The sequence below is a fragment of the Heterocephalus glaber genome, unplaced genomic scaffold (genome assembly GCF_053883595.1).
Source record: "Heterocephalus glaber isolate CG9 unplaced genomic scaffold, H.glaber_assembly_v1.0 deba00000122, whole genome shotgun sequence".
Classification (NCBI taxonomy): Eukaryota; Metazoa; Chordata; class Mammalia; order Rodentia; family Bathyergidae; genus Heterocephalus; species Heterocephalus glaber.
Window position 1 is genome coordinate 54669629 of NW_028258138.1, and position 23859 is coordinate 54693487.

The 23859-nt window shown below is 33.9% G+C and overlaps 1 protein-coding gene across 2 annotated transcripts in view; it reads left to right on the top strand.

The window, feature by feature from the left end:
* Alcam (activated leukocyte cell adhesion molecule) overlaps window positions 1–23859 on the top strand; it is a 183516-nt gene that overhangs the window by 133233 nt on the left and 26424 nt on the right. For both annotated transcript variants that reach the window (XM_087214710.1, XM_087214711.1), the window contains exons 2-7: window positions 4539–4639; window positions 7910–8129; window positions 15290–15354; window positions 16689–16776; window positions 17237–17419; window positions 22837–22964. In XM_087214710.1, the coding sequence (XP_087070836.1) occupies window positions 4539–4639; window positions 7910–8129; window positions 15290–15354; window positions 16689–16776; window positions 17237–17419; window positions 22837–22964 (785 nt within the window). The remainder of the gene's footprint in view (window positions 1–4538; window positions 4640–7909; window positions 8130–15289; window positions 15355–16688; window positions 16777–17236; window positions 17420–22836; window positions 22965–23859) is intronic.

The window sequence follows — 23859 nt, forward strand, 5'->3', positions numbered from 1 at the left end:
CTGAACTTAGCATCTATGATATCTAGCAGAGCTACAGAGTTCAAAACATGCTTTTAAGGATTATGATGTTATTAAAGTACCTTGTGATGAATAATTAATAATTCTCCTTAATTAAAGCATGTAAAAGTAGACCATGTCCAATTCTTACTCTACTTTCTATCCCATTTAATATTCTTCTACTTGAAGTATCATAGCAGATTCTGATTTTTAACCTACCCAATTCAAATGTATATGTGACAGTACTGCAAAAGAATGATTACTGAAATAGACAACTAGGTTATATAGGAAAATCATTTGTCACCAAATGGTCAGAATCATTATATTTTTAATTTCATTTGTAAGTAAAAATATATTCACCTTCAAAATTTTCAAAAAAATTTTTTTTCCTGGTCTGTTTTTGGTGCCTCTTTTAAAATTGTTTACAATGTTACTAGCTTATATTTTATTGTCACTTGCCTGATATTCTATATGTCTTGAGTATTTGGTCAATAGATTTTTTTTCCTGTGCTTACCCTACAGTATTTCTATTCAACTTTTTAATGTACAATTTCTAATTATATTTTTCTTTTCTTTGATTAATAACTGAAAAGTACTTCAATAACTGCATACTGCTTCACAAGTACAAGCACTTTTATATCTTATTTTATGTCAGGAAATTCTGATAGCAACAGTAATAATAATTCATAAAGACGCCTTAAATGTATAGAATACATTTAGTATAGAATATTCTTGACCAATTAAAATGTCCTATGACATTCACATACACACAGACATAACATGTACTGTGCACACAGGACATACACATCCAGCTTACGTTCCACATTTAGCCTCTTTGAGAAGGGGCATCATAGGCATCCTATCTGTGCAGTAATGCCCAATAATTCATACCGAACAACACCATGAATAGTTTACCCAGCTAGTATCACAGAGAGAAAGTTGTAGGGGATTTCTAGTAAACTAAACTCAATTTTCAGGTTTGATCATTTGAACGTAAGCTTTTTCTTCTGTGCAAAGCATAAACAGAACCATTTATATTGACAGATGCTTCAGGTCTTGCTGGCATTACGTCTCAAAGATCAAGACATCCTAGAAACTAGGGTGCTAATTCATCAACAAATCACAGTGGTCTCTCCTAGCTACTTTATCCCTAGGGTGATTGAGAAGTTAGCCCTCCCACAGATGCAAGCTTTGATCTTGCTGTCAGATAAACCTTGGAGTCAGTGTACTCTTACCAGAAAGAGAAAGTTGATGACAATAGCAAACTTTAAAGTCGATTTTAAAGTAAGTATAATATGGCTTCTGATGCCATCCTACATGTCATTCATTCATTCTGCCCTAGGTCTGGAACAGTGCTTCTGCCTATAACTGTTGCTTTTTCCCTGCTCTCCTCATTCCTGTCGTGAGTCTCATTTCCTTTGTGTTTGTTCTGCTCTTCAGAATCCTGACTTGGCTGAGTTTGGATTTGGAATTGGCAGTAAAAGAAACAACCAACACCTTTTCAAATACTTTTTGAAACCATAAAAACAACTTGTTGCTTTATGGTCAACACAAGAAGATGAGGGTATTTTCTGGTATCCTTTGCAAAACAGAGAGCACAAATTGTCATTAATCTCACTTAAGAAGGGAAGAAGGAATATTCGCCTGTCTGGTTCCATGCCTGAACTCCTGTAAAATGTGCTTGCTTTTTGTTTATTCCTCTGCATAACAGAGATTGCCATCCAAGAACAAAATCTAAGTTTTCTGCACATCCAAGATAATACATGATAGCCATTAGAGTATTCAGGAATAAGAATTCCCAATGTTTCAGTAATATCAATTCCCTTACGATTTTCAGAGTTATTAATTTAATAAACAAAATGGAAGAATGCTACAACATTCAAATGAGAGAACATTTTATTAGGTACCCATTAAATGCCAGGAATTGTTCCTGAAGATACGAAGATTAAAATACATGGTCCCTTTCCTGTTGTAATTGTACTTTCATCATGCTAATAATACACTATTCATTTGAAATTCATACAGCTTTAAACCCTGTTATAAATTTGGTGTATATATAGCACATTTAAACTTATATAAGGAAGAGAAAATTGCTCTCTTAGAATGAACAAAGCATTACAGCTTTAGAAAAGGACTATTTTCATTTACCTTTGCCTTGCAAAGGATTCACCTCATTGATGCCTAAGTTCTGTGTTTTCATTCCTTGGCCAACCACAGAAACACCATCAGTTGTCAAAGGAAAGCATGCTAACATAATGAAAAGACACATTTAGAGGTGTATGTCCTGCCATTATGTAAGGTATAGAGACAATCCATCTTGAAGTTATGGCATATTCAACTACCATACTATAAATTGATGGAGGCAACAAAACATGAAATCACAAATTGGTTCCTTTTGCTTGGCAGACCTGCACCTGTGTAGTGCATGAAAGTGTCTTAACTTCATGGTAGAAATTCCACATGTAGCAGCCAAATATCAGTGGAAAACAAGTACTGTACTGTGAAATAAAGCAGTTTCCTAAATGTTATTTGTTTGCATGTCTGTAACCACATACCTAAACCCCCTTCATAGAGTGGAGAGTCTAGCTCAGTGGTAGAGACGTTGCCCAACATGCATGGGGATCTGGGTTTGATCTTCAGCACTGCAAAAAAATAAAACTTCATTTTTATTTTAGCAAAACTGAAGAGACAATTTGTTCATTTACAGTCTTCTGCTTTTTGATGGTTTGAAGTTAGATGGGGTTATACATAGTTGCAGTATGGAGAACACAAAATGAAAATGATGGAAGTCATTTTTCATTGTGATATTGTATAAGTAAAGACTTTTAAGTACATCAATGAGAATGCATCTTCACATCTTATAATTTGTATTCTGTATCTTAACAATTTATGGTAAAATTTTGCAAATAAGTGTTACTACATATTAACATAAAGTGTGTTCTTTGCTTCTTACATGTTTTTGTTCACTTGTTCAAATTTTTTAAACGAGGAAGTAGCCTCAATTGATAGATTTTATTTTGTTTTATTTATTTATTTATTTATTTATTTATTTATTTATTTATTTTTGGTACCAGGGATCGAACTTGGGGACCTTGCGCTTGCAAGGCAAGCAATGGAACCACAGAGCTAAATCCCTGGCCCAATTGATAGATTTTAAAATAGGAGTTTTATTATTCTTTTATTTTACTATTGTATTATTCCTTTCTTTACTAAGGTTATTTTACTATTTTATTATTCTTTTCTTTCCTAAGGTTGTTTTTCCCTTGGGTGAAATTTTCATATACACTGTGATTAATGGATAACAGTTAAAAGTGGTATCTACCCAGTTCTGTTTCTTCAGAAATCATGAGGTGGTTTTATTTATGCTCTGCAGATTGCCTTAGTTTTGCCCGTTAGCACCACCTGGTGGACAAAATGTATTTTTATTTTTAATATATATATATTTTTTTTTCTTTCACAGTTGAAAATACTCCTTTCACGCTCAATTGAAAAAGTTTTAAATGTTAAAGCTCTTTGTAAAAAAACACACTTAAAATATGTGAGATATTTCACAATTACTATTCCCAATGTAAATGTTGCAGTCTTCTTTGTTAATTAACCAGTAACAGTTGTGCACATTTATTGGGAGCAGTGTGATATTTCAATACATGTATACCGTATATACTGATCAAACAAGAATAATTTGTACTTCCATATCCTTATCTTTTTTATATTTTGTACTTTTAATTACCTCTCTTCTTGTTCTTTAGAAAATCTATAATTGAATATTGTGAATCAGCCACCCCACTATGCTGTGTAACTCTAGAACTTATTCTTCTCATCTTCTCTTAGTGTTCATTACCTAGCTTCCATGAACTCCTTTCTCACCCCCTTTATTTGTAGCCTCACGTAATTACTTTCTATTTTCAGATTATGCTTTTAGCTTCCTCATATGAAAGAGAACACGTGATGTATGTCTTTCTGTGTCTGTAAATACTTGAGTTTTTTTAACTTCATGAATATGTACAATGTAAATTGTTTTCCACATTTCAATTATTATCATATATATTTTTCTCAAAGAATTAAATAATACTAGGAAATTTTCTGTACCAACAGCAAATTGTGGATTTAATTGGGTTGTCTCCCCCAAAATGCAACTCTATAGTCACTCTATCAATAACACTTTATGAAGAATTTTCATTCGATAAAATTTAAAAATAATGTTAATGTCACTTTTAAAATAAGCTATTTTCATGTTTATTTCCCCCTATAAATAAAACTGAGCTGTGGTATTGTGTGTATTAGTTCTCAGGTTTAAATAATTTCTGTAAAATTTTACTGAAAGATAACTTAATAAAATTTTCAAATGAGAAACAGAATATACTTAAAACCAATATTGAGAATTTTAAACATGTGAGTCTTTGTATAATCCTATATTTCTGTGAAATATATTTTTGTGAAATACAGTGAAGAAAATAATCCACCTGAAATTCCACCATGTTCCTATGTTATGACTTCGGGAATCACATCCAATCTCTCTTCTCTTCTCATTCTCTCCAAAGGCCTTGGATGGTACACTGTAAATTCAGCCTATGGAGATACCATTATCATGCCTTGTCGACTTGATGTACCTCAGAATCTCATGTTTGGCAAATGGAAATATGTAAGTGTGTCTTTTCTGGGATGTAAATAATTGTCTCCAATTTTTCAATAGAGTTAAATGAGTAAATGTAAATTTAAAAATGGCAATGTTATAAGAGTTGGTGGATAGAAGTATAAAAAGGTAAAATTAATGTATTGAATATCAGTAAAAGTCTTGTCTTACATAACAAATGCTATTTTAAATAAATCCAATAAGCGTGCAGATCTTAGACGATGTTAGTCTGAAAATTTAATCCTAAAGTGTAGGGGCACAGGAAAAGATAGAGTTCCAAAGTACAATCAGAGGAGTAGAGGCAGAGTGCTGTAGAGGAGCTATTTGCTCCTTCTCTTTTGGATGTGGCCACTGAAAGGGCAAGTTACATCAGTAGTCAGGATGCTCAGCTAGCTGTTCCTTGGAAATTAGTCATCAGCATTGTCAGCTTGTTTCTGGTGCTTAGCCTAATGACTTTGTTGCATTTAACATTTAACATTGTTGAATATTTTGCATATAGCAAAATGTATTCTCTTATATATTGAGGTACAGGTCAGGAGATGAAAGATAGAGATCCTGATAGTTCATGTGGAATGACTAGGTAACTTTGATAAAATGTTTCAGTTTAATCACCAAAATTAACAAAAGGTGTCTGTGTGGTACAGTTTGCCAATCCTGGACTACAGGAGCTCATGACAGTTTATAAGTTTCAAGTAGATCTGTTTCCTTGGAAATGATAGAAAAGTTTTCCCAGCTTCTTACGATGTTAAAAGGCATCTATGCAGGGAAAAGATTTGGTGGTCAAATAATATATGAAATGTTTCTTCTCTATGTTTCTTTACTAAATTTCTCTGAACCTTCCATATGTGCAAATGTATTATGAATTCTTTGAGATCATAATTTGATTCATTTCTTAGGTTTATTTGGCTACGAACTTTTTTTTCCTCAAACATCTCTCAAAAAAACGTCCTGCAGAATACTGTGGGAAATGTGATTAAGAGTGATCTCAGTTCATGGTTTGGCACGGCTTTTAAAATGTGGATTTGAAGTCATACCAACAGGTTCTACCACATACTCTGTGTGGGATTATAAGTGAATGAATCCCTATTTTTCTCACTCTAAAATGAGATAATATCTTCCTCATAATGTTGTTGGTTAAGTGAAATAACTCATAGCAAAATATTTGCTTACTCCTGACATGTGGCAGTTGCCTGAGAAAGTAATCTGTCACAACCATGGGCTGTGAAATCTTCACCACACTGCACTTGTGTCAGGTGTGGAAAAGAAGGAAGGATGTGAGGCAGTACATCATGTCTCTGTACATCCTCCTCCAGAATGTTATCCAGTTTGCTCTGGATGATTTTGAACTGTTTCTAATTTTCTGTAGACAAGGAAATGGAAAGTTAAGTCCTATGAGGATGTCTATTAATATCCCCCAAATTCCAGGAATCTCAGAGTCTACCACAAAATTTACCAGCTGAATCAAAGTCACTGAAACCTTTTGTGACTTCTAAGTATAACGCAAGGAATAATTCTCACCTAAATTGAACTGGCACAATAGTATTCAGAAGCAATCATTAATGGTAAACTTCTAATTATTAGTTAAGCGAAAACTTCCAGGAATAAACTGATGAGATACATCCTAGGTATTGTGTGCTCTAAAGTCAGTCTTGATTTACAAAAATAGTATGCATGCTCTAATTTAATGTATCACCTGAAAGAGAGGTGGAAGGTTTAGGAAAGGTGAAAGGAAGCACATAGGTAGTTTTCTCCTGTAAACTCCCTGAGAATGGAGAACACAGATCCCCTTTCACTCCTCCCTACCCCATTTCCTCCATCTCTTCATTAGCATCACCAAGCTGCCTGGTGCAGAGGAGATGTCAAACCATCAGCAAGAATAGTGCAGTGCAGTCACATGGAGCCATGCTGCTAAGCTCATGGTTCAGCTTCATCAGCTGAAACCTTGGGAAGTTATCTAACCAAAAGCCACCTTTATTGTCTAACTTATAAATGACTTTAATATTGTAACTCTAATTTACAGGAATGTTGTTAGTATTAAATCTATTAATAGTTGTATAGAAAATCAAAGAAAGCATCTGCCATATAATTAAGTGTGCAAAAATTACAAACCATTATTTAATGCATACAAGAATGACTATGTACTGGACTAACATATAATGAAGAAACTAAGGGAAGGATTTGTATTGTAAACTTTGGTAAAACTAAGATTTTTGGAAAATATTGATACATTCAGATGTTTAAGAAACTAAAACTTTTGGACTCTAAGATAAGCTTGACAATCAAAATCAATATTTTTTAAAATACAAGTTTCCATACAATTTCAAAATTACCATGCATTTTAACTTGTTTTACCATTTTACTTTCTCAAAGATCTTGTGAGGTAAATAGAGAAATGATTGCCTCCTGTTTTAGACTAAATTGCTTATTAGGTAACAGAATTTTTATTGAACCAAAGGAAGAAATGTATCAAATGTTTCAATGTTCCTGGCCAGATTATATTTTATTTTGATTATAAGTTTTTGTATGAAAGCCATTCAAATTAAGTTTTATGAGTCACGTAGCAAAACCATGGGTTTTAGTGGTTAATCTGATTCTCTTGCTTAATGGACATGATTGTTTTACTAGGGTAAATACTGTCCCTTCATGAAGACTGATTAAACACTATTATGTGTAAAGGTCAGCTACTTCAGTTCTGGTTGAAAGATGTGCACATTTAAAGTATGTGAGTTAAGGTGACAAATACGCTAGATAACTGGCTAGGATATCTCGTATATGCAGCTCAAGTGTATGCTTTCTGTGATGGTTACCTGAACATCATTTTGTATATTTGTATGTCCTTAGCTTTTCTTTATTTCATAGTAAAAATAAGACCACCACTTTTCTATTTCATGTAGTCATTAATTCTGTCCTCCAGATTAAAGAGAAGTTGCGATCCACAAGTATTGTCCTTTCATTTCTTTTTTTTTTTTTTTTTTTGGTACTGGGGATCAAACTCAGGACCTTGTGCTTGTGAGGCAGGCGCAGTGCCACTGAACTAAATCCCTGGCCTTGTCCTTTCATTTTCACAGTACCTACAAAAGAGCTCATAGCGGATTTCCTTCTTGGGAAGAGTCATTTTCTGGAACCAAAGATTTATAGGTTTATAACCAAAATTGTTCTTGAACAAAAACACACATATTTGGGGCAGAATGTGTCCAAAGAAATTTTGTTATTCTGGATGTAGTCTTGAATCATCTGAATATGCTTGCTTTTAAAATGTATTATTATTTTAAATTTTAGGAAAAGCCTGATGGCTCCCCAGTATTTATTGCCTTCAGATCCTCTACAAAGAAAAGTGTGCAATATGACGATGTACCAGACTATAAAGACAGATTGAGTCTTTCAGAAAACTACACTCTGTCTATCAGTAATGCAAAGATCGGTGATCAAAAGAGATTTGTGTGCATGCTAGTAACTGAGGACAACGTGTTTGAGGCACCAACAATAGTCAACGTGTTCAGTAAGTAGTCTGCAGTCTAACTCTGAGTAGAACTAGTGGCTGGTACTAGAACGTATTCTTTAGAAAGAAGACTGAGTTCTCTGTAATGTCTCTGGAGCAGGCATCTCTATGAAGAGAATTTCTAGAGATTGTTCTGTCATGCATGCTTCCAGCAAGGAAAACACTGTCTGAAATTCAAGTAGGAGGTTTGCAATTGTTTTGTCATGTAAGGTTTACTGAGATATGAATTATTACTAATAAAAACTACCATATGATCTCTTAATTTTCAGTGATGTATGCAAAGAAATGTTCTGAGATATATACATGGTCATGACATATACATATATAATCATGCATACATATGTATACATATATTAAACTGAACCAAAATGCTATTTTGATGTATTACAACAGTGAAATACAGACATTATCTTAGAGATCTAAACTTTTAATTTATATTAAATTTATAATTTTTACTTTATAATTTTTAAATTTTAACATATATATGTATATCTAATCAGACTTTTAGTACTTTTTGATATAGACTTAAAAGTGTTCACTTGGTTTATAAAATTGTTCTTGAGATAAAAAGCACACCACACTCTGAATGTGTGTAATTGATACCCCAAGGAGAAAAATTACAGTAGCATTGAAGGAAAGAAAATTGTGAAGTTAGGTGCAATGGGAGATGTCTGTAATTCCAGCTACCTGGGAGACTGAGGGAGGATCATAAGTTCTAACAATATAGCTAGATTCTAGCTCAAAAAATTAGGAAGGAAGGAGAGAAGAAAGGATTAATAAAAAGAGAGAAAATAGAAAAAATTGTAGGACACACTTGAAATTATGTAGTCATTGTGACAAAGTCACCTTGCCTAATAATGATATATAGTTACTATTACTGTGGAAATAGCTTTGCAAATGAATGACTTGAATAGTTGTAATTAAAGCATTTCATCTTCAAACTCAAATAAAATGTCCCACCTCAGTTAGATCATAATGTTTTAGGAGGAAAAATAAGCATCAAAAATTTCAAAATGCCAACCCTTTTTCATTAAGCAAAAATTACTGCACTTTCCAACTTTTTCCACCTGCTTTCTGATATCTTGACAGCACCTAAAATTTATTAAAATAAATAGTGAGAAAGAAACCCAGAAGGGCTCCAACTACAGCAAGTAACCAAGGATTTTTCCTGTTCCTCTTTTAAGAACCTATGCAACTAAGTAGGTCTATCCCTTAAGTATTTATAGAGACTTCAAAGCTGGGGTTCATGATGTGGATTCAACGAGTGCTTATACTATAAAAGGAAACCTTTGTTCTCCAGAAGAACCTTGTAAAAACATATTACAGGTTTCAGCTGATTACCTTTCAGCGTAGAAAGCACTTTCCAGAAATCATCCACACATCTTAATCATTTTATGAATCAAAAGAAAGACCAGCCATGCCTCCTTCCATGAAGCACAGCTGATAAAATGGCATTCTGTATTTGCCAGCAACCCATGTGTTTTTTTCTTTTCTTTCTTTCACTTTCATGTCATTAGAAAGATGGATGATACACTGCTTGAGATACTTTTTCTTAAAAAAGGAAAAAACCCACTTTTAAAATTATGGGCCATGATCTCATAAATACAGCCAGATATCAAGAATATGCCTTAGTAGGTAGACAGATTGAGATAATCATATATAATAATTTATCAGTCTTGGATTTCTTATATGCTGTGTTAAAATTATTGAATATCAAGATAGTATACATGGAAGTTGAGAAATCCAGGTTGTTACATTTAGAAGAATTATTTATGACATTTTCAAAATCTTTTTAAAAAATGGCATACATAAATCTGAAAAAAATTCAGTTGTCTATTTCAGTAAAATTTGTAAGTCATTTTATACTACAAAGGAGTCCTATGATTTTGAAAACAAACTCATACCTTATATACTGCCAGTACCCCTGCCCCCTTTTCTTTTGAAAGTTGTTGAAAACAAAGTGATTCACAGAAGCAGAATTTGCATTCCAGGCGGTGGGCCAGGGAGAATTTACATAGACAAGTTACATACCCTTGAAAATGGTATTTTACACTAGAAATTGTGAGACCCTCCAAATCCAATAAAATGAACAGCATAGTTTATGCTGCAGTGTTTATAAGATCATATAGGGGCTTCGCTTTTTTATTTATTTATTTTTAATAATGAATTTACTTTCACTCTTTGTGAAGCAAACAGCAGCTGTGGCAGGGAGGCTTTCATTTTGTGCATGTATATATTGCAGTCTCCTAAGAGTTACCAGGCTCTTCAGTCAGTCCTCTGTTTCCCTCTGTTGAATCACCTAGCAACTTGCACCATCTACCACAGAATGAAGAGTTGCTCTTGTGAGCCAATCCCAGATCAGCCTGCCACACACTGTCATCCTCAAAGGCAAAGTCAAATTGTTTTTTTTCAAACTAGAGGCTATGACTGCTTATGTTACCAGTAATGTAGGCTTGTTTGTTTGGTTTTAAACTATACAGGAAATCAAACCCATAAGCCAGCCAAGATACAAATAAGTGATAAACTTGTCACCCCTTATCAGCTTTTTTTTTCTTCATTTTAGTTGAATGGGATCAAAATCAAACTATGTTTGCATTTAGTGCACACATGGGATTAGTAAAATCATTGAGAAGCAAGAATAGATCTTTAAAAGCTCACAGTAATTCATTCCAGTGATTGTGCAAAAGGCTCAGAGATCAAATGGTTGCCCAGGGACCCAACCAGTTATCACTGGTGAGATGGAAAAATTACTGAGCTGGTCACCAGAAGACTTTGCTTTGTCAGAGCTGCTACTAATTTCTATCTTTGGGAAAGTCTCTTTCACCAGTCTGGGGTCAAACTGATCTCATCAACAAAATGAATGTTTTAGAACAGATGGGACTTTTTTCACTGTTTCTGTGTTCCTCCTAGAGAGCTAATGAAGAGTTTGAGAAGGTAAGAAGCTGTCTTTGTTCAATTAGCTAGAAATTTGTGTATTAAAATTTTTCATTATTTGTGATAAATTGTTTATAAAGAAAGTTAGTTCCAGAAAGGGAGGCAGGAGGATTGTGCCAGCTTGGGCAACATAGTGAGTACCCATTTATAAAAGTGGCGCAGCTCTGAAAAAGCATTTGAACACCACGATCCATGCTAATTTGCAAGCTTCCTCTATTCCAGTGGTGTTCTGTGGTATTAAAGAAAGACTATTCCCGTGACATGATTTGATGTATTGGTGGTCCAATGGTTCTCATACTGCATGTTGGTTTCACACAGTTACTTTAAAGCTTTTTATCTGGGTACTGTTCATTTGGATACTTCTCTTCAATGCTTTATCAGAACTGAGACTCTCTCTTCAATTTGAGAAATCCCAGGAAAGTTAAGTCAACCTGAAAATAGTATTTTAGGCAGGAAAGAAGCAGAAAATGACCTGTTTAATAAAACATAAACTTTATATTTTGGTTTGGTTCTTTAACTAAAAAAAAATAATTCCCTATCTAATGAGAAAAATACAGCATTATTCCAAGGACACAAGTATTTACTTAAAATACCTCATGCTTTTCAGGGTGGATTGTTACCAAGGACTGAGAGAATCACTTTGAGTCAGTTTAACCAGTGCATTTACCTTTTTTTGCTCCACTCCTATGTCAAACTAAGTTCTCTTGGGTGTGATTTTTGAAAGTGGCACTAGGACACTCTGGGAGATATAAAGCAGTTTTGCATTCGTCACAACATCTTCACCTGGCTTTGAGATAACTAGGTATCAAAAAACCATAAGTAAGTTAGTGAGCTATTGATTTCTAGTTTTTTTGAAGACTGATGTTCATAGTGTTTATTAGCAACAGTATGTGTTTTAGAGCAAAATGAAATCATCTAATTTAGATGATCTATATTTATTCTTGATCAATCTCCATCTCCTTACTACAGTTTCCTTCTTCTCCAGCAAAGTAATCATCTGTATAATTTCTCCTTGCTGATATAAAACAGAAAAAGTAGAAGGAAAAGTAAGGCTGCTGTTTGTGAAATGTTTCAAATTGTACTAGGCAGTAAATATAGCTTAGCTTTTAATTATTTGTGATAAGACTTCAAAGGTTTTTAGTGAAAAACTTGTAATCTGCTTAAGAAAGAAATAATTTTTCAAAAAAGAAAGAATTTGTGTCTTACCATTGCTACAGATGCATACACATAAGGATAGGTGTGCATATAAGGATACTGGCTGGCTGTCCTTCCTCCAACACTCGACAGGCATACACATTCATTCCCATTCTCTCTCTCTCTCTCCTTCTCCCCCTCCCTCTCCCTCTCCTTCTCCCCATCCCTCTCCCTGGGTCCTTCTCTCCCTTTCTCCCTCCCTCCATCCCTCCATGGCTCTCCTTCTCCCATCTCCCTCTCTCCCTCCGTCCTTATAAAGAATTATATTGTCAGGCAGTCTTGTGATAATAATAGAGCTCCTAGCTAGCTTAGTAGAAATAGGTCAGCAAAGAATAAGAAAATGAACTAAAGCATGGTTATATCATGTGATAATGGTTTAGTTGAGTGATTTTTACAGAGTTTACCCATGAATGCTAAAAAGCAAAATTTGGCTTATTTTTAAATTAGTACTGTTGACTAAATTACTTTAATAATGCAAGTAAATTTGTGGCATTGCTTTTTCTCTTGATTTTATAGTTGGTTATGAATCCTTGAATCATATTATGACGTAATTTATATAAAGTTTTTTAAAGGCACTTTGGAATCAATATGCAATTTTGCTAAAATGGTATGTGTCCTCTTTTATAGTCCTCCAACTAATATTCATCGATTGTTACAATCTAATATAAGAGAAAACTACATACAAAATATATAGTTAATATAGAGGGCTTGAAACAAAAGTTTAAGAAAAAAATAACTCAACTAAATGCAGGAGGTATTGCCATTATTTTTACAGTGCTTACTATGATTCTCTTCCAAAGAGAAAAATGAATAAAAACGTAAAAAGAACAAAACATTAAGATTTTTTTGAAGAGTTGCTATAATTGTGTTCTATTGAAATAAAAAAGAATTCTATGAAGTACTTATAGAAACAAAGTATACATTACCACGTGAAAAGAACCAAGGGCTATAACACAAGTATTTGTGATTAGGTTTACACTGATGCAACACATCACAGTGTTACAAAACAAAGCAAGCTATACATTCTAATAAGAGGAAGTATGTGTCCAAATGTCTTCATATTTTACTTTGGTTGAAAGTAGTAAAACTTGGCAAAACTGCCCACTAAATCTTTATGTTTAGATCTTAAACTTAAATGGGGGAGGTTCAAATCTCTCCACATTTTCTAGCAAAATACTACTGAGGGAGAAATTTAAATTATTTTTCCTTTTCTTCTTGTTACTTTTCATTCTCATTTGATCAAATAAATTAATGTAATATCTTGTGCATCTTGAGCTTTCTGAGAGGGTGTCACTAAAAAACTGATTTTAATGCCCAATTTGGCTTACTTATGTGACAAGAATTTTTATTGTTTTAATATTCTGAATGCATTCTTCTCTCAAACATATTAGATATTTTCCTCTCAAATATGGATACAAAACAGAATTCAAAGTTTTATCTATAACTCAGTTTTAATTTTTATAGCATTCCATTTGGTAATGATAACATCAGTATATGGAAAAGGCCTTAAGCTCCACACCATATATTTCCTGAAAACTGGTGTCTATTTTTAGTGAATTTTGGGGTAAACTTTTTTATAATATTATATTCACCTTCCTAACAATCAGTTAATGAGGGGATCACTTCTTGTTTTTATTGTTTTTATTATACCTTTATATTCATTTATACTCTTTTCTATTTTTCTGTCTTATAGTTTGTTTCCAGTTGTTGTATTTGGGAACTAGATAGTCATCATTGTAGAAACTGTGTTAGTGAAATTGTATTTCTATAATTAATAGTAAATAGACCTTTTAAATTGAAGTGCATGAGTTCAATACACTGGCAGGTTTATTGTATTCATTGTTCTAATTATAAAACTTACTTGCAAAGGGAAAATTAACTCTTAATATTAACCTAAATATGATTGTATCTTTGTCAGTGTACTGATATCCATTTTGCTACTTCAGAGATTTTTTTTGTCTTTGTCCTTGATTTCTGTAATGTTCTGAGTATGTCATATGTCCAGTAACTGAATTCCAAGTTGAGTAATAATTATACAAAAATCAGTCTAGTTTAATTTGCTTCAGTAATCAAAATATAAAGTATTGGAGAGAGTAAAATAAGATTGTAAAAGAAAAATAGCTGATTTTTCCCATTTGTTTGTGTACATGAAGATAGAATAACTGTGTTCAGTGCAGTCCAAATATTAGTGACAATAAGGCAATTTTCTGTAAAAAGTTGGAGCTACTCAAAAAGTACAGAATGCATCAATGATAGAAAACTAGCAGATAAGAGTAAAATAATTTAAAATTAGTTTGAATAAGAAATTGCTGTAATTTTTAACAGTCCTGAATCTTCTATTAGAATTTATAGAACTTTCTATATTCTTCTGTCCATCATTTCAGATTGCAAATTTCAAATATTTCCCTATAGCTTCATAATGTAACTTGAATTAAAAGATAAAAGTTTGAGATATTTAGAAAATTCAGGCTTCTACATCCTTGACTAGCTCTACCATTATTTTAGAAAAAAGTTTCTTGCTTCATTGTGCCCAAGAATCCCCTAGAAACTTGTTAATCATGTAGATTGATGACACTTCCCCCTAGAGATTCTGATTCTGTAAGCATCTTAAGACTCGGAAATACGTACTTCAAGCAAGAGTCTCTGATGGTGATTCATGTGAATTAACATCTTTACTTAATGAATTGGAAGTTATCAAAAGTAGAGAGTACCCACTATCTTGTTTATACATTAGCTTCTGTTCCACTGTTAATTCCATATTCACTGCTTGTAAAACATTCAAAAAGCATTAAGGATATTTTACTCAAATGATTAATAGGCACTTAAAACAGTATTAAAGATAATAAAGCAAATATTTGGAGAGGCAAAACCCACTCGATTTCTTAAATCCAGATTGTATAAGGAAATCTGTTCTTTATTCTGATGTTCATTTTTCTGCTTTGAATATATGAATTATGTTTATATAAACCAAATCACTGATCTCATTTGTTTTCTTCCATGTATACATAAAATCTTTTTCTACTTGACTTTAGAGCAACCGTCTAAACCTGAAATTGTAAACAAAGCGCCATTTCTCGAAACAGAGCAGCTACAAAAGGTAAGAACTTGTTTCACTTAACTACTTTTACTTAGCCTAATGGTAAGTACCTTTTCCTACTTCAGATACCAGAACAAATGGAATGGACTGTGTTCTTGTGGAGGTAGCAGTGTTGCTGCTGCCAATCAGAAAGCATGCAGGAGGCATAGTGGGAACACTATGTCCAGTGTCCCTTGTGACCATGGGGGTATGAACAAAGCTGCAGTCATTTCTGAATGGAGAAGTCTTTCTTATTTGTTTAATGAAGTCAATTAAAAATGAGTTTTTGGGCTGGAGATTTAGCTCAGTGGTTTCGCTGCCTGCTGCGCAAGCACAAGGACCTGAGTTCGATCCCCGGTTACCAAAAAATAAAAAAAATAAAAATAAAATAAAAAATAAATAAATAAAAATGAGTTTTTCTTTAAGAAGAAAAGTTAGAAAGGACTTTCCAACAATATTTTTAAAAATGGGATATGAAAGAAAATGGCATGTCTGGGAATGTCACCTTTCAGCCTTTCAAACCTTGGGTCCTGAGAAGGCAAAGGAGTGCAGTAAGACATACATCTGGAGAGGTAAAGAGAGGCTGGATCTTGACAAGACTTATATGGCACATGGTGAATGTGAACTTTGTTCTGTTGACAAATGAAATTATTGAAAATTTGAAATAAAGGTGTGAGAAGATCAGATTTGAACAATCACATTAGCAAACCTATTAAGGGAAGGTGTATTGAAAGGGGGAGGGCACATGTTGGAGTTCCATAACTAAGTGCATAAATTGAGTCAAATTACCTCATTTTTACTAATTAAAATAGAAAGATTTTCCTTTGTGTGTCTGTATTTGGGTGAGGAAGATCAAGTTCTTTGAATCAGATTAAATTTTACTGAATAATATTATTTGAAAAACATGCAATATTAAACACCCTTGAAGAAAGTGGTGGGCATTATTGAGCATGGGAAGTATATGTAGTCTGAATTATTTAGAGTGTTAAACTGGAAAGGCAACCCCAGTTTCACACTGAGTCTTGCATATGATGTGTGAACCACACTAAAAGTCAGTGTTAATGTAGTACATTATGTTACTTGGCTAAGGTTACAAATTTAATAATGCTGTTAAATAAATGTGATTTTATTAATGGTGATGATCTACTGTATATTTAAAAGTGGACAAACTGTACTTTTATATCTAAAAAACATTACTTGTATAAGAGAACATGTCTCCCTTTCTTTGTCAGTGTTGGAGAATAAATGGGTCAAGGCACTCTGCATTTCCTGAGTATTCTGGGGCTTCCAAATTGACAGCCTCTGACTGACACAAGGAAACATTATATTTTGTTTTGTTTTGTTTTGTTTTGCAGTTGGGTGACTGCATTTCAAAAGACAGTTACCCAGTTGGCAATATCACATGGTACAGGAGTGGAAAACTTATGCAGCCCCTGGAAGGAGGTGGGTATGAGGTTGGCAATAAATTCAGAAGATCCGTATGATTTTCCTCTCCTCTAAACATTCTTTAGACTGACTGGATCTAAATATGTGGTCCCCTTTTATCAGTGATTCTATACTTTCTTTTCACAAATATCAAAAAAATGATTAAGTGATTTTTAAAACACCATTTTAGCCCTTGTACAGAAGAATCGAGAGCAAAGAAAATTATTTCCATATGTGGTATGTTCTAGAAGCCAGGTAAAGTGAGTGGGAGACACCATTCCATCATTCTATTTTTGTGTAGGTCTCTGATTCATGGTTTTGAAAAGACATCCTACTTTACTGCATGTCAGTTTTCCCTCCTGTTAAATACAATTAGATGGACAAAACCACTTCTGAAAGGTTTTATGATATTTAGTTAAGGATTGTGCCTTTTCAGAGAACAGTCTTACCATTTCTGTTTTTTCTTTTTTTTCTTCAGTGGTGGTCATAAATTTTAAAAAGGAAATGGATCCAGTTACTCAATTATATACCGTGACTTCATCCTTGGAGTATAAGACAACCAAGGCTGATATACAAATGCCATTTACCTGCTCCGTGACATACTATGGACCATCTGGCCAGAAAACACTTCATTCAGAACAAGCAGTTTTTGATATTCACTGTAAGTAACTCTAAATATAATTATGTAATTTTAGAGTATTAAAAATAATATTAGAATACTATTAATCTTTTAAATCCCAATGTAATTAGTTTTCAGATTTTGCTTCCAGAGTCTTCCCTATATCCACAGTACCCAAATAAACTCTTCCTCCTTGGAAGTCCTGTAGAATAAATTCTTACTCATGATATCTTTTACATTTTACTGTTATTTATGAGGATCCCTTCTGTATTCTATTACATGGTAAGTTCATTAAAAATATAATTTGTAACTTGATCAATCACTTCTGGTAGTCCTCAGCCTGAGCGCATATCCATGAATTTTGTAGAAACTCAAAATGCCTTCTGACTATTTTCAGAAGTAATGATAAATACAGATTGACTAGCTTTCCAAGTATGGAAATATTACAGTATTTTAATGAAATTTTTTGAGTAATGATATCAGTTGCTTAAATTTAATAACATTTTAATCAACTAAATCATAAATTTGAAACACAGAATCACATCTTCTTTATTTTACTTAGCAGTAATGTGAGCCATAGAAATATGTCCTATATTAGCAGTAAAGATCAGATGTAATCTTTTCCTCCGAAGCTGTGCTCTTTCAAGGCACATGAGTAAGTGCAAAGCTTCTGGTATTCCAGTCTCAATGCTATCAATTATTGTACACTTCTATAAAAATTTCTTAATTACTCTAAATTTCAGTTTTCTTATCTTGAAATGGGAAAAATATAGTACCAAATTCTTAGTGTTATGGAGATTAACTGAATTCACGAATGTAAAATAATAGCACATGGCATCACCCATTAAATGTACTGCTATCATTATTACTATACAGCCAGTACCACTACATAAACTTAGATCTGGAGTTTTTTCAAGGAAATGCAATAAAAGATGTCATTATTTTTATTATTATCACTTAAAATGAGTAAAACTTCATTGTAATACTATCATCTATTCTTGAGTAATCTAGTACTTCTCTGTTTATTCCTCAGTAAGTGCAGCAATACCAGCTGAGTCTTGGGAAAGTTTTACCTCATCTGCTTATCTGTTTGGGTTCCCTGAGGCATGGAGTCTTATATAAGAACAAAACTGAAATTCCAAACTTATACTAACATTAAAAGATTATTTTGTCTTAAACTAGGTGAATAAATTTTAACTTGAGTGAAAACAAAGAATTAGAATATTCCATCATGCATAGCTTATCTAAAATCAAATTATTATTTCTATAAGGAAAGGCAGAATCCTTTCTTTTTAAAATATACTTTTAATTCCTTTTATTATATAAATTTATGAGGTACCCTGTGATAATTCAATACATATACACAGTTTCTAATGTTTGAATCACGTAGTTAATATTTTATGTTCTTAGACTTTTTAAATTTTTTAATTAGCATATAATTATACATCTTTATGGGGTATAATATGCTATTTAAATACATGTTTACAATGTGTGTGAATCAAATCAGAGTAATTAGCATTTCTTTCTTATTACTTTGTTTGGAGCCTTTGAGCTCCTCTCCTCTAGTTACACATATATAAACCAACTTGGTATATGCACAGAGAAAGAATATCAAGTTGAGGAAGGAGACTTGAGAAATTGGCTTTAAAAGGAACAGGAAAGTATGTGGTTGCCGGGCATGCAGAGCTAGGTGGGCAGAGAAGAAAATACTAAAAAGGAAATAATTTTTACTGTAACTGCTGCATAGGATGCACTCGGGATATCTTATAGGAAGACAGTGGATACAATGCTGGACTTCATGATGAAGACACAAAAGGGTTTGGGATAAGGAACTGACGTTCAAGGGCTTTACTATTGCAATAGAGAAGGATGATGCCTACGGTACATCAGAAAGAAGTTGTCAGTGCACGGTTGCAAGTGGTAAAGTCACTGGGACTCAGTTTAGAGTCCTGAGAGCTCAGGTATCTAAAGACAATGATTCTCAAACTTCGTATGTATCAGAAGACCCTGAAGTTCTTGTTAGAACGTAAACTTCTAGACCCCAAATCTCAAGTTTCTGATCTAGTAGGTGTGAGAAGATGCTTGACACTTTGAATTTATAACAAATTCCCTAATGGTACTGATGCAGCTGAGTGGAGAACCACTGCTCTAAGAAGACTTCAAAGAGGACCGAAAACTAAATGAAAGAAAATGAAATTTGACTAATTTGAGAAAGATACACTAGTGCAGTCCTTCCTTACCCTGTTCAATCAATAATAAAATTGTAGAGATTTGAGGTCTTTAATCTTTTTTACCTGATTTCTGCCTTTGGGCAATCCCTAAATTTATGCCACCATTCTTTATTGCTTCTGTTTCTGCAGTGATCTCGAAGATAGTATTCTTCCTGTCTGCCCACAATTATTTGCTCCCTCCAGACAAACTGCCCTGTGAGCCGCTGCTAGAAATAACTTTTTAAAACATAAATGCAAGAGTGTTACTCTGTGATTAAAATTCTCTAATGACTCTCCAGAGCTCTCAGATTAATCTTCACGCACTCAGTTGCAGTATGTCTTGAGTCTCTTGTGGCCATAATCCTGCACTGTCTCAACCTCTGTCACTGCACTCTACCCACTGTGGTCTCTTCTGTCTTCCAGATTCCTTGGGTAGACTACTCTTTATATGCCAATCAATATGCTGTCTTTGACTTGCCTTCATCTTTTAACAAATACTTACTTGTTCTTTAAAATCCAGCTCCAGAGTGAATTTCTTCTGGACACTTCCTAGTCTGATGTATCTACCAGTGATTCTGATGCTTACGTCAAAGGCAGTTTTAATGTAGTCATAGTATTGTTAATTTAGCATTCTCATAGAGTGAACATTCATTGAGACAAGGAATATGTCCTTTTAAACTTGATAATTCCAGCACTTAGTGGTTGTGCAAAATAGATGCTAAACAAATGAATCAATGTTTGGACAATAGATAAGTGAAAGGAAGAAAGAAATATGAGCAGACTCTCAGTCAGTATGTATAAGGGTTCATATAGAATAGTGAGATGTAAATCCTACCTTAGGTATATTCAAATGAAACTGTGGATACCAGGTTAAGAAACATTTTTCCTCAAAGAATTTTAATGCTAGTAATAGTCAAAGCACTACCCCAGAAACTGATTCAGAGAAAAAAGTTATTAAAGAAGAAAATGAGAAAGGATCAAAGTAAGAGACAAAATGAAATTTGATGGCAATGCTTCAGGTGTAGGTTAATTGGGGTTTAGACTAAGAAGGTGTTAGTGGGAATAGAAGGGGAGAATCTGATGCAAACTATATCAAGAAATATTAGTCATTGAGACTTGGTGATTGAATGGATACGGAGGGCAAAGAAAACCAGAGTAATGGAAAGAATAATGACTTACTAATGGACAGAGTGAAATTCAAAGTCAGGGGCAAAGGGAAAGCAAGAGATCATTAGTTTTGTTATAGGCATGTTAGTGGCCACCCAGGAAGTTACTGTAAAAATGAGAATATATTGTAGTAACTAATACAGAACCTATTGAAAAAGGAATTCAGAGAAGGGGCATTTGAAAATAGAGGGAGTCAGGCATGCTGTAATCCATGGCTCTTCCAGTGTCAGCCTCGATCAGCGATTTGCCACAGTGACATGATACTGCCTAAACCTTAGTGCTGGCCAGAGATGGGCCAGGTCAAAGGAGACTCAAAACTGGAGGTCAGTTGAACGCCATTAAAAAAAAAAAAAAAAACACTGTACTCACTTTTCAACTTACTGGAAACTGTTAGTTGGAGAACTACCTCAGGCAGAACCAGGAAAAAACAAACAAGAAGTCTGTTAAACCAGTCACAGTTTTCTCACAGAATATTCTAGGCAAATATTCAGAGATGCCTGAAAAAAATGACAAACAATCTAGAACAACCTTCTAAATTTTCCTCTACAAATTTAATTGTAGAAAGGTAAATACATGACTATAAGAAACAGACAAAAGGCTCAAAAACTACCACTTACTTGTTTTTCTTTACTAGCTGTCTTAGTTGCTTTTCTCATAGCTGAGACAAAATACCTGACCCCCAAAGTTAAAGGAGGAAAGGTTCATTTGGCTCACAATTTGTAGAGGTTTCAGTTCATAGTTGGCTGGGTCCAAGGCAGGGTGGCATGGCAGAGGGGACATCACAGAGGAGCAACAGTTTATGATGGGCAGAGGGCAGCAAAACAGAAGGCAGCAAGCAGTGAAGTAGTGAAGCAGCAAGGGACAAGAAACAAGCAAGCAAAGCAGCCCTCTTTCTGTCCCTTATATTCTGTCCTGGCTATCCCCTCTTAGGAAAGGTAGCACTCACACCCAGATCAGGCCGTCCCATCATCCACTCCCAGAACTATGCCAAGCCAGTCAGTGGACTAATGTAGTAATCACACATTCTTGATCCCACATCACACACTGTAGATCCAGCCACTTCTGGAAGGCCCCACCTATGACCACATGAGGTTTTGGGGGCACATCTAGATAAAAGCTAAACCCTAGCTAATAACAAAATAGGTTTTCATAGATCCTGTAATGCTACCAATTTGAAAATACAGACACATGTCTGAGTAATTATTAATTTTTGTGTGAAAAGTTCCTCAAAATTTTAGATTATATGATATTGAAGTTCATTGTTCATTTTATTATCCAGCTATATGATACATGGATAAGTGTGAAGTGAGTCATTTGTAATTGCCACCACTACCTCCTTTTATTTTGTTTGCTAGATATGATCCCACTGTATCCTTTAATTTATTTAGCATTCTATTGTTGAGCAATAGCCTGTACTGAAGAATACTCTTTAGCCCTATTTTCTCTGCAAAATTACCAAACTGGACTGCAAGTTACATCTTGGTTCCAATGAACCTGACAGAATTACAATACAGTTACAGTCCTTTTGATTACGTTAAGAGATTTTCTCAGTTCATAGGACTGATTGTTTTGAAAACAGATCTACTCACCTGCACAACAGAATCCTTGGTGGTCGTGTTTAGCTCATTTTTCCTCCTTTTATTTAATCTAAGGTATTATTATGTGATTGAGTGTGGCAGTACAGGATAACTTTAGGAAATTTGCTAGCTGACTTAGTCTTTCCAAACTATAAGATTCACATAACATAGTTAAATTTCCCTATAATGAAGTCATACAGTGAGATTGTTCCTACTGGTGTTTTACACATAAAATAATTATGGTAATTCCTACCTCAGTTAAAGACATTTTTGTAAGAAGAAATTGATTTTTATATAACAGGGTCTCTTTGTAGCTTGCTCTAACTAAGATTAGTACTTGGTATAGCAAGTGGCTATTAACTTCAATCCTTCTATAAAAGATACACTTAAGTAATTACCATTACTAGCTTCTTGAGAAAATTGTGTATAATTTAGTCATTTATATTGTATGCACAGTAATTTGTTACTTGACAAAAATGTTAAATTGTGGCTGTGACTCTTACAGATCCTACAGAGCAAGTGACAATACAAGTGCTACCACCAAAAAATGCCATCAAAGAAGGGGACAACATCACTCTTAAATGCTTGGGGAATGGTAACCCTCCTCCTATGGAGTTTTTGTTTTATTTGCCAGTAAGTACTAAAGTATTACTTGAGCTTGACTACTCTCATTTTGTCATATTGTTGAGCCTCTACCTAGCATTCAGCACTGCATGTACTTGGGTATTTTAAGTAGGAATGTTATCCTTGGGAACACAGTCAGCCACCTAGCAATGTCCTTTGAAAGTTTGTGTGACACTTGCCAGTGTTCTTGCCTTTTTTCTCAATATTGAGAGATTCCATACTCAAAGAGAAAAAAAGCAGACCACAGGAAACCTTAATTACAAAAACTCAAGGTATTATTATCCACACAAGATATAAAAATCTGCTCTTTAGATGTAGATAACTATAAAATGAAAAAAGAAGATAGCAAATGGTCTGAGGTGCATTCTAAATCTACTCATGGTGTCACCATGAACATAACTCTGATCTTCTAAAATAGGGATTGTTCTGTTGCACATTATATTTAGCTTGACAGAGTAATGCTGCGGGCTCTTTTTTATCATGTATAATCATGAAGTCTAACTTCTTCAACTTTTATCCATATCATATCTGAAAGAAATGATGTACATACAGGGGTCAGTGGAGAATTCCTCTAGGATGTCACAGTAATATGAAGCCAGACTAGGAAAGAGCTCTTTCTAAGAATACTTCCCTCTCTCATAGCTTTGTGTTTGACATCACCTTTTCATGGAGGAAAGCCATGTGCTACTCAGTACTGCACTTCTGTAGGGATGTGCTGACAGATTTATCTCCTACTTTACTTAGCAATATTGGAGAATATCATTCACAGCATTTCTCAATGCTGTAAATAATTCCTTATAAACTTAAATGTTGATATAAAATGTGGTTTCACCTATCAAATTGACAGGCTATTTTTGTCTCACTTGCAAATGGAAATGTTGAAGCTAAGTAGGTTTCTCCTTTG